Raw genomic sequence first — 13,772 nt, 5'->3', positions numbered from 1 at the left:
CTTTGCATCATATCGATTAACCGTCAACACCAATTAACATTGGGATAGGCGAAAACTGCCTTTGATAGGTAAATGGTGTGAACAACATCGCTCATGAAAAATGCAATGCCGGCGAATTGCTCACAGATATAAAATGGAAATTTTGAGATTTGTTCAAACAATTGCATCATTTCTTTGGCGGAGGAGCATTTTTCAAGTGACCTTTTAAATCCTCTAAATTCTTAAAAATGTCTAACGCACTCCAGTGTCCTATTATCTCGGTCAACGTGGGGGTTTGGCGCTTCTGGTCGTTCGTCTTCAAGCATGATTACATGCGCTACATCAGCATCATCCCGGTGAGTGTGATGAACGTTTTTATGTTTGCCGACATGTATCGGGCCTGGGGGAAAATCGACGAGCTGATTATCAATGCCTACTTTGCCGTGCTGTTTTTTAATGCTGTGGTAATCTGAGAATTGCATCGGATTGTGGGGCCTACTTTGTTACAATAGATTTTTTTTTGCAGCTGAGAACGCTGATATTGGTTCATAATCGCCAAACTTACGAAGGGTTTCTAGAAAGAATTGCTACAACCTATCATGAAATATCGGTAAGTCGTTTAACTGGTTTATTTGACAAATTAAAAATTAAAACATAAATTGTAGTTGATTCGGGATCCTGTCATTGAAAAGCTTCTTACCGTTTACACTAAACGAGGTCGAATGCTGTCCATTTCGAACCTAGCCCTGGGGGCAATTATTAGCACCTGCTATGTGGTTTATCCGATGTTTGCCAGCCAACGTGAGCTACCGTATGGCATGTTCATCCCTGGTATAAACAACTTTGCGTCACCCCTGTACGAAATGCTATACGTCATCCAAGTAGTCCTGACTTTTCCTGGCTGCTGCATGTATATTCCGTTCACAAGTTTTTTCGCCTCGGCTACTTTGTTCGGTATGGTTCAAATTCAGACGCTGCAACGCCAACTGAGAACGTTTGGAGAGGACATCAAAGAGGGTGACACTAAAGCCATCACCGAGCGAATCACAAAGTTTATCGAAGATCATAAGCGCATCATAACTTATGTTTACGAACTCAACTCCCTGGTGACTTATATCTGTTTGATTGAGTTTCTTTCCTTTGGTTTGATGCTGTGCGCCTTGCTGTTTCTGTTAAATATCGTAAGCTACATAGATACACATTTCACCTAGCTGGGGAATATTTGATTGATTCGGTTTCTTTTCAGATCGAAAATCAAGCACAGATAGTAATAGTGGCCGCATACATATTCATGATAATTTCGCAAATATTTGCCTTCTATTGGCATGCAAATGAAGTTCGGGTCGAAAGTATGGCCCTGGCCGATGCCGCCTTCAGCAGTCCCTGGATGGAGCTGGACGAATCGAATAAGAAGAAATTTCTGCTACTGATTGGCCGGGCTCAGCGGCCCTTGGAAGTAAATCGCTGCTGGCGCCGAGATTGCCGCACTTGACTCGCATTAACCTAATTCCTTCTTCCAGATCACAGTGGGAAATGTTTATCCAATGACTTTGGAAATGTTCCAATCGCTGCTGAATGCGTCCTATTCGTATTTCACCCTGCTGAGGCGAGTTTATAATTAAAAACATGGAAGCCCTAAGATAAGCCGAGCAAATTGAAGCCACAAAAACTCGAGTCTTCTCGTGGAGGAGACAAAAGGACAACGAAACTTTGCTGTACTATCACTTGAAGAAAGCTTGAAAAACAATAAGCACATTCTATGCTGCATTGCACTTTAATTATGCTCCGTAGTTTTATCTGTTTTAGTGGACAAGTTTATCTTAATGCCCCGAACAACAGCACTGTTTTTTTATGAAAAATTGCCTATTTATTGGCTTCCACATGTTAAAAATATTTCAAGATAGTTCATGAAAAATTAAATTTAAACCCGCTCTACTTTATATTGCGAAGAAAAGGCGAGTCGTGAAAGAATTTTCGTTCTTCTAAGCAAAAGACCACCCGCCTGAGAAGTCCTGTTTTAATCCCAGCCTCACTCCTCCAGCAGGACCAAGATATACACATAATTCTGATGAAAATACGAACCAAACGTGCTCATCCTTTGCTCTTTCGAAGAACCAATTTATTCCCTCCCAGCACGGAGACAAGTTTTGCGCACTTTCCATGGAAATCAACAGAATATGTTTGTAGGTTTTTGTGTGTGTCTGTGTGTGCAGTCATGCAAAAATAAAGTAGCATCTTGAAATGCATTCCACGACGAACGATGATTATGCTTACAGTTATGCTTTGTTTATTGATAATATTAAGGTATAAACCTCAATAAATCTCTAAGTTGAAAAAGAAAAGTAGAATTTCGTTCAAATTTCTGGATCAGAAAATGTTCGAGATATCCGAATATTAGAATATAAATTTTAAATATATTTCATGAAGCGATTAATCATCATGTTTCTTACTTGATTTATTAGCCTTTTGTTCAGCACAGGTCAACCACTATGAAGTGACAGAAACAGATTGAGTTGAATCTACCCTCTTACAAAATATACTTATCCAATATTTACCACAGTCGTTCCCTCCAAAAAGGCGACAGCATCAGCATCCTCTAGCGGACAAAATGGAAGCACTTATTCTAGAAATTCGCATTCAGAGATGCCAGTTCTGAAGATTTTTTTATATTCCAATTCTTGCACCATGACAATTTTAGAAACTAAATAAATGATAAAAAAATTATACGATACGACAATATTTCATTTTCGAATCAAACTCAAATTTATTCACCTTGAATATAAAAACTGCTCAATTTCGCCTCAAAATTTTGCAAACCAACAGTTAAGAAAAGTAATATTTATTTATTTTGTGCCATATTATACTCAATACGTATCACCACCACTTTTATATACTAGTTGACAGTTGAGTTATTTTAGTTGAGTAAAACTTAATCCAAAAAGCCAACAGTTGTCCAAACAATATTAAAATTTAAGAGATGTGTTGGTTAGAGATACACAAAAAAATAACGAAAATGATTTTTTTTATTGGTAGGAAATAAAATTCTGAAAAAAAGCTCTGATGCGTTAAAACGCATTAATGGGAGAATTGGAAAGCCAAATATTGTTTGTTACATTAAAATGTAACAAACAATATTTGGCTTTCCAATTCTCCCATTAATGGATTTTATGACGATTTAAGACAAGTTTTTTCTTGTTAGAATCTGTAAATTCAAACCAAATCGGCTTATATAAAAATATGAGGTTTTCTAGACTATTTTTCAAAGCTCTTTCATGCATAAAAGAAGATAATACACAGCTTGTATCCAAAATGGAGGAATAATGGCAAAAATGTCTTTTAAAGAAGTTTTCAGATGAAGTCAAGCGCAACAAATTTTATGTTAAATTTCATGTATTTATTATGGAAATAAAAATTGAATGTGGATTTGAGAGACTTCAGACATGATTCTTTCGAATAACTTGAAAGGCTGGTGCGAAGTTTGGATGGAAAAGAGATAAACATAATTTGATTTTTTTTTTCTTTTTGCAACTAGGATAAATGTATCTGACCTCAACCTCTAAGATATGATTGACTAGATTTCCCACCCCGAAGGTAACCATCGGTTAAATGGGTTCGCCTTTCTTATTGCGGATTAGTTCGATGTTATCATAACTTTACTACAAATTCGATCGTTATTGAGTTTTTTTTTTTGAAAATTTTAGGATATTTTAAGAACATTTTTTAAAATCAGGACCATTCGAGAGTTTTTAAAAACGGTGCTTGAAAATTTGTTCAAATCCTGAAAAATCAGGACCAAAAAAAATCACAGAGTAATACTTCCTTCTCTGTCGCCAGATAGCGCTTCATCCCTTCATGCCTCCTGTTTCGAAAATAATTTTATCCTAACTGTCGGCTGCAGGGCATGACAGTTTTGGGCAGGACTGTCACGGGTGACTGTCGTGCCCATACCGACTGTCGTGAATAGATCGAACGGGCCATCTGTTCAAACCGAGCAGCAGCATACGACCTAGGCTTAACGCGATGTGTGGTGCCGGTGTAGTTTAGGCGAAAAGGGAAGGGGAAGGTGATTGGGGTGATCACCACCCGCAGTAGCTTCAGGCAAAAGGAAAATCATACGTATGTTCGAAATTAACTCGGCCCGAGCGAATCTCGGCTACAGTCGGACGGAGTAAGTAGTACTGTCATGCGAAATTCAACACTTTGAAAACTGTCACGAAGATTTTCCCAAAACTGTCACGGAGCTTAAAAAACTTTCATACCCACGAACACACTCTCGCATGAGGTAAAACAAGGCATCGCTCCTTTTGAAACTGTCGGGGAAAAAATATTCGGAAAGCTTTTATCGAGGTGCATGTGCGACGTTCGCAAGAATACAGTCGTTCGCCAGTACTTTTCGGAAGCGTCTAAAAAGAAAGTCTGGTATTAAACAGTATTTATAATGCAGAAATTTCGATGTAGATTTCTTCAAGCCAGTCTAAATATTTCAAGTTCATAATCGCATTCTTGATTTCTTTATTATCTCTATCGATTGTTTTCTAAATTCAAGTATTCATAAATTCACTCGAAAACATTTTGAAAGAGTCAAAGAATTTACAAACAGCTTTAAACGGTTTCAAATTCTAACAGGAGGTCCCTTGTCACACACCCCGAGTAACCGAAAGTAACATTATAACTTCGCCCTTTAGTAATGGTACCAAGGAGAATTCATTTTCTCTCTTTGAACTAGTTTCGACGCTATACGAACATTAATAGTTCAAAATATGCTGTTTAGCAACATTTATGCGTCTTATGTGGCTTTGACAAATTTGAAATTGATGTGCTTTTTAATGAACCATTTCCAGGCAACGAAACGGCACATGATAACTTTAACATTTGAGCTTTCAAATTTCACATATTTTCTAAGTTAAGAGAAGCGAAAGGGTTTGAAAACTTTTTTTTTCCTGGACTTTGTACAACTTAAAAAAAATCATAACATGCATTGAACCAACATCCGTGCGTTTAACTGGAGTGCGCCAATTCTTGGCTTAAATTGGCCATATCAAGTTCTCATTTTCAAATGTATCTACTGAAAATGTAAGCAAACACATCAAAATTTGAAACGTTATTCCGCTTCAGGAGTTGATGGAATTTCACCTCGATTCTAGCAGAAATATAAATCTTTCCATCTAACAAAATGCACTAAATTCAAGAATCACACGATTTATGCTGGAATGTTTCCTGATTTACTCAAAGTTTCGAAAGTTATAGCTGTCTACAAATCAAGTTCTAAACATTTAGTGAACAATTACATACCAACATTGTTGTTAAACTTGTTATAAAAATTTAGCGAAAATAGAGGACTTGATAGCCTTTGCCTGTGTAGGACAAGAGTATTTTTTTCGGCTGTATTTTTTGTGACACTTGAATAAGAAAAATTAAAATGCGAGATAAAGCTAGATTACTCCCAAAATACTATCGAAACAAGGAAACTACTGCCATTCCGGAGGACGTTTAGGAGCAGATGTTCAAGGGATAAACAAAGTACGATAAATTAAACTGAATTAAAAGTTTCGCCCTATTTTTGAGACGAGTTTTAGAACATTGTTAATACAGAGGATTTTGAGGGATGTAAAATATGGCTTATGATTGGCAGTTGTGCCGTTGTCTGTTTTTTGGGTGTACCTACCCTATTCTGGGTGTTTTCTGGTTGTGCTAAATTATTTTCTACCCGTTTTTGGGCATAGTCAGGTAAATTATTGTATTTCTTTTTACCTAAGAATTTGAACAACCAAGTGTGCCCTGGTCCGGTGTCTCCGTTTAAGAGATGAACTGATTTTTCATTGAAGATTTCAATGCTTTCAGCAACATCCAATTTAAACGAATTACTTTTCAAAGACCGGATCAGCGAGACATTTCCTCGATCAATAGAGTGACCAGATTCACACATGTGTAAAGCTACTGCAGATCTAGGATTCTGTGAAGGAAGAATTTTCTTCTTTGAGTCAGATCTAGCAATAGCCATGTGTTCCTCGAATCTATCAATCAACTTCCTTTTGGTTTGTCCAATGTACACCTTATCACAGTCGGAACAACTGATTTTGTACACACCAGATCTATGAAAGAGCTCCACTGGATCTTTTGTCGATCCTAAGATGGATTTCATTTGATTATTAGAGCTACTAGAACACTAGTTCAATATCAAACTTTGTCAACTTGTGTCGTAATTCGACTGCGTTGATACTGTTGAACTCCATGTACCTTCGTTGAAACTCCTTCTGAATAGGAGTTAAAGTAGTGAAAGATTTCCGTTGAAGCAATCTTTCTTTTTTCCTTATAATGGCTTGAATGGATCTACTTTGGTATCCATTTTTATTAGCCGTTTGGAAAATATATTGAAATTCCTTTTCTCTTCCTTCCGTTGATAGGGGAATGGAGTTCATCCGATGGATCATGTGGTGGAACGCCGCCATCTTATGCTGGAACGAGTGGTTCGAGGTGCTCGGTATTACCCTCATGGTGTTTGTCGGCTTTCTGTAGATTTCGAATTGGAATAGGCCATCATCTCTCCTTACCAGGACATCCAGAAAAGGTAATTTCCTGTCTTCTTCTATTTCGCAAGTGAATTTAATATTCTTATGCAAACCGTTTATGGATGTTAGAAGTTCTTCTAGAAAATCTTTGTTTACTACACAAAAAATGTCATCAACGTATCTCCACCATTTTTCGGGTAATAAATCTTGATTTTCAAGAGTCTCCTCCAAATGAGCCATAAACAGTTCACACAAGAATGGAGACAGAGGATTTCCCATTGGTGCCCCCTTTGTTTTTCTATAGAACAAATCTCTAAATTTAAAGAAGGTTTGTCCCATACACAAATCCACAAATTTCTTGTAGTTTCTAACTTTGAGTTTCCAAGTGCTCCCATTGAGTTGTTGAAGCAACCAATCTTCTAACAGATTAGAAGCTTCTTTAACGGGAACACGATCTTAGGGTTTGCGCCGGGCGCCCTGAAAGTGTCTGCCCCAATCGTCCCTAGAATCAAAGGTTTACCGAAGATTCACAAACCAGGGAATGAGATGAGGGAGATAATATCAGGAGTGAGCGCGCCCACTGAAAAAGTGGCGAAGTGGCTACTGACAATGGCACGTTTCAAGATGGGAAACTAGCTGACAGTTTCGGGCCCTGGGGGGAATCATTTTATATTAGCCCCAGCTACCTTAGATGCTTCTTCTACATTCGCAAGCTCACCTGATCCTCTTTGAAACCTTCGTTCGGTAAAATGATCTTAAATCACCAACACGATAAGTTCAAGGATTTAACGCCTTGAACTCTACTGTTCCGAAGCCAACCGACAAATAGATCGAACACTGGTGATCGATCAATTATGGGACGTCTTTTCCCTCCAATTCATCTTGCCTTTCATTTTCCGGTTTTCTTCTCACTTTTCCATGGTTTGCCATAAAACATTAACCAATGATTAGACCAGCTTTGCGGTTGTATGTCAAATTGTGTGTGGTGAGGGGTTTGTCTGAATGTTGTGTGTATTCAAATATTATCAAGATAAGTCTACCCTAAGTATAGTGGGAAACGAGCACAAACTCAAGACTCCATAAATATGAACGGTAACAAGCTTTGTTTCCAAGTGTTCCCGTTAAAGAAGCTTCTAATCTGTTAGAAGATTGGTTGCTTCAACAACTCAATGGGAACACTTGGAAACTCAAAGTTAGAAACTACAAGAAATTTGTGGACTTGTGTATGGGACAAACCTTCTTTAAATTTAGAGATTTGTTCTATAGAAAACAAAGGGGGCACCAATGGGAAATCCTATGTCTCCATTCTTGTGTGAACTGTTTATGACTCATTTGGAGGAGACTCTTGAAAATCAAGATTTATTACCCGAAAAATGGTGGAGATACGTTGATGACATTTTTTGTGTAGTAAACAAAGATTTTCTAGAAGAACTTCTAACATCCATAAACGGTTTGCATAAGAATATTAAATTCACTTGCGAAATAGAAGAAGACAGGAAATTACCTTTTCGGGATGTCCTGGTAAGGAGAGATGATGGCTTATTCCAATTCGAAATCTACAGAAAGCCGACAAACACCATGAGGGTAATACCGAGCACCTCGAACCACTCGTTCCAGCATAAGATGGCGGCGTTCCACCACATGATCCATCGGATGAACTCCATTCCCCAACCAACGGAAGGAAGAGAAAAGAAACTTCAATATATTTTCCAAACGGCTAATAAAAATGGATACCAAAGTAGATCCATTCAAGCCATTATAAGGAAAAAAGAAAGATTGCTTCAACGGAAATCTTTCACTACTTTAACTCCTATTCAGAAGGAGTTTCAACGAAGGTACATGGAGTTCAACAGTATCAACGCAGTCGAATTACGACACAAGTTGACAAAGTTTGATATTGAACTAGTGTTCTAGTAGCTCTAATAATCAAATGAAATCCATCTTAGGATCGACAAAAGATCCAGTGGAGCTCTTTCATAGATCTGGTGTGTACAAAATCAGTTGTTCCGACTGTGATAAGGTGTACATTGGACAAACCAAAAGGAAGTTGATTGATAGATTCGAGGAACACATGGCTATTGCTAGATCTGACTCAAAGAAGAAAATTCTTCCTTCACAGAATCCTAGATCTGCAGTAGCTTTACACATGTGTGAATCTGGTCACTCTATTGATCGAGGAAATGTCTCGCTGATCCGGTCTTTGAATAGTAATTCGCTTAAATTGGATGTTGCTGAAAGTATTGAAATCTTCAATGAAAAATCAGTTCATCACTTAAACGGAGACACCGGACCAGGGCACACTTGGTTGTTCAAATTCTTAGGTAAAAAGAAATACAATAATTTACCTGACTATGCCCAAAAACGGGTAGAAAATAATTTAGCACTACCAGAAAACACCCAGAATAGGGTAGGTAGACCCAAAAAAACAGACAACGGCACAACTGCCGAGCATTCGGAGGTTTTTGCTACCTAACCCGAACAATATAAGGGAGGGAAACGATACTCATTCATCAATCGAAAACGTTCACTGAAGAAGGTAGTAAGTTGCTATCGAAATACTGGTATATGAACTTATCATTTACCGTGGTTGAATTAAAAGGAATCTTTCGATTGCTTTGATTCAGTTCTATTAAAACACATTAAAATGTTATACAATATAGTTAAGTAATCTTACAAAGAACTAAGTAAGACATTAGGTTCAAAAGATGCACCATCAGATCCATACACTTGTCAAAGGTGTATCCAGATCATATCCATTTGAACGCATACTCCCTGTTAAGGATTTCATGGTATGACCATCGTTGCTAGCAATGGAAATATTTCACACCACGTTCCCATCAGTGAGACCGAAATTCCACTACCTTATGTCATCCCATCGGCGAGTGACTGAGTGATACGGGGCCAGCAAGATCACCATGCCGATGACCATACCAGCGGGCGAAATTCAATCTCTTAAAATTAGTCTAAGTTTAATAAATGTTCAAGCTAGTTACAATAAAGTTCTAACTTGCTAGAACAATGTTAGTGTTTAATAAGTGCAATAAATTGTGTTATAATTATCCAGATCATGCGTTATTTCTTTGAAAAAAAGAACTTCGTGCATGCAACCGTATGTTGAACTCGACCACCGAGGTCATTGAACCGGTGCCGTTGGAAGAGACATCAAAGCTAGCTGGACATCACGTGCGACTCAACGGTAGAACCGAGTTTTTTGCCCTGAACCCAAACACTCCCAAACATTTATTTTTTTGTGCTAGGATGCAGAGGTGACCTCGATCCTAAAGCATAAATTTCTTTCTTTCATCATTTTCTTTATTTTTCCTACCTATCTTTTGACTACTAGGACGTGGCTAGCGTCTTTATTGACGTTTCAAAGAGAGAGTATCAGTTTTGTCCATTGAAAATGAGCTACTAATCCCAAGTACCATTTATTTGACATCTGAGCAAAATTGATGGCCTCGGTCAATCACGGAGTAGCAAGCATTGGCGATGTGGAATTTGCTCTACTGAGCCACGCCAGAGATCGTGGGGTTTAAAATGCTATATTTTATTGTTCTTTCAACTGTTCCATTAAGCCTTCCTTACAATACAAAACTGAAAAAATGCTTAGAAAAATCAACCAGCGTTTAAAGTTGAAAAGCATTTTGGATTCGACGATTTAAGGTGGATGTGAGTAGTCAATCAAGCTAAGCTAAATTCAAGAATTTTACGTAAATAAGCAAATAATAAATAAAAACCAATTTGGCTTTATTCCTAATCCAAGACCCTATCTTCACCCTATCTTAAACCTCATGAATAATATAAAAACGAACCTTGATGATAAAAAAAAAAAGTTTGTTCATGGATCTCAGTAAAGTATTTGACTGTTTATGTACATCATCAAATTTTATAAAAAAAAATTGAATGACATGGGTTTTGAATCGATCTAACTATCGTTTATGGAATCATACCTATCCAACAGAACTCAATTAGTTAACCTAGGGTCTAACTCTAATTCACCGAGAATAATCAAGTAAGCGTTCCTCTAGGTTTCGTTCTCGGGCCACTTTTGTTCAATATTTATATAAACGATATCTGCCAATCGCCCCTAAATGGAAAACTTCAAATGTATGCAGACGACGCAAGGTTGCTTTAAGTCACTGAAAATATGAATGATTTGAAGGCTGGAATAAAACATGATATCGAAGTTTTCTTCCAATATTTTTTCCATAAATCATTTATCTATGAATCTACAGCAAACTAAATTGATGATTTTTTCACTGAGAGGACACTCTCGAACATTAATGTTATCAAAAATGACAATCAGATTGAACAAGTGTCACAAATTAAATACCTCGATCTTTGTTTCGACGAAAATTTAAAATGAGACGGTCATATAAGTTAGATTAGTAAAAAATACTAAAAATTCTGCAATATAAAGTAAAAAACATTGAGGAAGATTATTAACCTTGTTTTCCACTAGATTAATATACAATACCAAAATACTCCCTCTGGAAATGCTAAATTAATTTTAAACTTTTTTCAAGAAAATATCAAAGAAACTTTTAAAATCCAACATCGAACTGGTTTACATTGATAACGTTGAAACTGTATTGGAAAATTACTTTCCACGTTCGATATAATTTCCGATCCAATCATCGCGTGGGTACGGTAGATTTTCCGGCACAACCAGACATACATACATTCATGTATGTATGCAAAGCTCGAGGTAACAACGCATCTTAGCATCTTCTCAGCCACCCTCAGGATGATTGTATGCACAGAGAGGGAAAACTGTCAAGTCACGTATGGCATTTGGCAGCTTTTAAGTGAGCATGGTAAAAGTTATGCTCGGTATTTTTCCTCTCAAGCAAAACGGGTGCTGCTGGCTTCTATTCGTTCAGTTTCATTTGTTGTCTGCTGGCATTTTCAACGAAGAAGTAGGTAGTAAGTTAGGTAGCTTGCTCTCGTGACAGATTTATTGCTTTGTCACTCTATTTAGCGAAATTGAGTATGCAGCAGCATGTGGGTTGGCACAATTTTTGCCCGCATAAGTTCTGTCTCCTTCATCCGAAAGGACTAATTCTTGTAAAATGTCCTAAGCAGATACTGCGCGTTTGCTGAAAGTCTGCCATGTTCAATGTCAGATCCGCAGCTTGAACTTGCTGCTGAACATTCATTTCTAACTGAATTTCTGAAAAGCAATCAAAATGTGCAGTTCGCTTTCTCAAACAAAGGATGGAAACTAGTTTCCGTGTGGGGAAAATTAATCAGCAGCAAAATGAAACAGGAAGTTTATAATTTATTCTCGACAAGCAACGCGCGGAAAAACTTCCACACGAATATTTTGCCTTTTTCCAGATGAGTTTCTTTCTATCTCTCGCAGTTTATGATAGGTTTGGGAAAATGCAATTTGGGAAGTGCAAAGTTGATAAACACTGTTGCTACAAGCTACAAGTGTAATTGTTCAGCAAACTTCGCGTGTTGTTTTGGGCTAAGAAACTTCTTCGCATTTTTCTCGATTTCTTTTCTTTTTTTTGGTCTTCAAATTGTTTTTGAATAATGAAAAATGAAAATCGGTTCTCCAGTTGAGGGGTGCTTAGAATAGGTCATATTGAATTTGGAACACTTATTTGTTGAACCATTCCCAGACTGGAGATTTGGAAATTGATAGTTATCCTTAACGGTGCAAGAAATTTTCTACCAAGTATTCAACATCGCGCTACGAATGCCATCAAGTGGTTCCAATTATGGCTTCCAGTGTTTGGTATCTATCATTAAACTATTTCACCGGCACGCCCCCCGGTCTACGAATCGGAAGGTGATGATTTGGTAATTGAAGGTGTGAACAGGCCAGGGTTTGACTACTTAAAGGATAAAATCGAAGATTAATAACTCAATTTCATTCCGCTCGAAGATGTCGTTCGCCGCTGATCGAATCCTTGCCTGTCCGATGATTTCCATCAATGCCCGTGTGTGGCGATTCTGGTCCTTCATCCTCAAGCATGATTTCATGCGGTACACAAGTATCGTTCCGGTGACCGTAATGAACATTTTTATGTTCGCTGATTTGTACCGGGCCTGGGGCAACATTGATGAAGTTATCATTAATGCCTATTTTGCGGTGCTGTACTTTAATGCAGTGGTAAGTAGAACAACATTTTGAATCGCTTTTAAGTATCAAATTTTAATTTACAGCTGAGGACTCTTATATTGGTGTACAACCACGAAAAATACGAAAGCTTTCTGCTGAATATCGCCGTAGTGTACACCGAAATTGAAGTAAGTCTTGATTTTCGGTATTAATGAGAGCTTTAAAATAAAATTCATTGTTATTGGTTGCAGAAAATTGAAGACGAAACCATCCAGAGCCTACTGCAACTGTTTACCAAACGGGCCCGAATGATGTCAATAGCCAATTTGGTGCTGGGGGCATTCATCAGCGCCTGCTTTGTGGTCTATCCTTTGTTCACCGAGCAGGGTGGTCTGCCCTATGGCATGCTCATTCCCGGTGTGGACAATTTTTCGTCTCCCCAGTACGAAATCCTATATGTGCTGCAAGTGCTTTTGACGTTTCCCGGATGCTGCATGTACATTCCATTCACCAGCTTTTTCGCAACTTGTACACTTTTTGGCTTGATTCAGATAAAATTAGTCCAACAGCGCCTGAAGCTATTCAAAGGAACTGATGGAGTGCTCGAGTCAAGCAGCAGTAGAAATGAAGTTATTATTTCACAAATCATCGAAGAACATGAACGAGCCATTATCTACGTTAGGGAGATGAATTCGATGGTAACCTACATATGCCTGGTGGAATTCCTCTCGTTTGGACTTATGCTATGTGCTCTATTGTTTCTATTCAACATTGTGAGTAATCTTTAAAAATCTCCTCAATTCCATTCCTGAACTCGTTTTTTTTTTCTTTTGAAAGATCGAACACATGGCGCAGTTCATCATCGTGGCAGCTTACATTTTCATGATTATATCGCAAATATTTGCATTCTACTGGCATGGAAATGAAATTCGTGAAGAAAGTGTTGCGATTGCAGAGGCAGCTTACAGCGGCTATTGGGTTGAGCTGCATCCTTCTGTTCGTAGAAAACTTCTGTTGATTATTTTGCGTGCTCAGAAGCCTTTACAGGTAATTTAAATCATTTCAAATTTGGATAGCATTGTTTAACAAATGTGTTTTTTATCAAGATTACAGTGGGCAACATCTACCCGATGACTCTGGAAATGTTTCAATCCCTGCTCAATGCATCATACTCCTACTTTACGTTATTGAGACGTGTATACAGCAATTAG

The 13,772-nt window shown here is 37.8% G+C and overlaps 1 protein-coding gene and 1 pseudogene across 1 annotated transcript; both read left to right on the top strand.

Moving 5' to 3' along the window:
• Positions 1-227: 227 nt before the first annotated feature.
• Positions 228-1,662, top strand: LOC129749930 (odorant receptor Or2-like). Its single transcript, XM_055745062.1, has 5 exons — positions 228-443; positions 506-589; positions 645-1,160; positions 1,226-1,435; positions 1,500-1,662. Exons 1-5 carry the CDS (start codon positions 228-230, stop codon positions 1,599-1,601), a joined length of 1,128 nt encoding a protein of 375 aa, XP_055601037.1. The 3' UTR covers positions 1,602-1,662.
• Positions 1,663-5,919: 4,257 nt separating this feature from the next.
• LOC129749480 (odorant receptor Or2-like) lies at positions 5,920-13,772 on the top strand (annotated as a pseudogene).

This window comes from Uranotaenia lowii, chromosome 2, assembly GCF_029784155.1.
Source record: "Uranotaenia lowii strain MFRU-FL chromosome 2, ASM2978415v1, whole genome shotgun sequence".
Classification (NCBI taxonomy): Eukaryota; Metazoa; Arthropoda; class Insecta; order Diptera; family Culicidae; genus Uranotaenia; species Uranotaenia lowii.
Note: the sequence above shows the minus strand (reverse complement) of the source record. Positions and strands in the feature narration are given on the sequence as shown.

Bases quoted from the DNA above. Each gene is read 5' to 3' on its own strand.
- LOC129749930 (XM_055745062.1), top strand. From the start codon at position 228: ATGTCTAACGCACTCCAGTGTCCTATTATCTCGGTCAACGTGGGGGTT. The intron at 444-505 runs GTAATCTGAGAA...TTTTTTTTGCAG, and splicing joins TGCTGTTTTTTAATGCTGTG to CTGAGAACGCTGATATTGGT. The intron at 590-644 runs GTAAGTCGTTTA...CATAAATTGTAG, and splicing joins CAACCTATCATGAAATATCG to TTGATTCGGGATCCTGTCAT.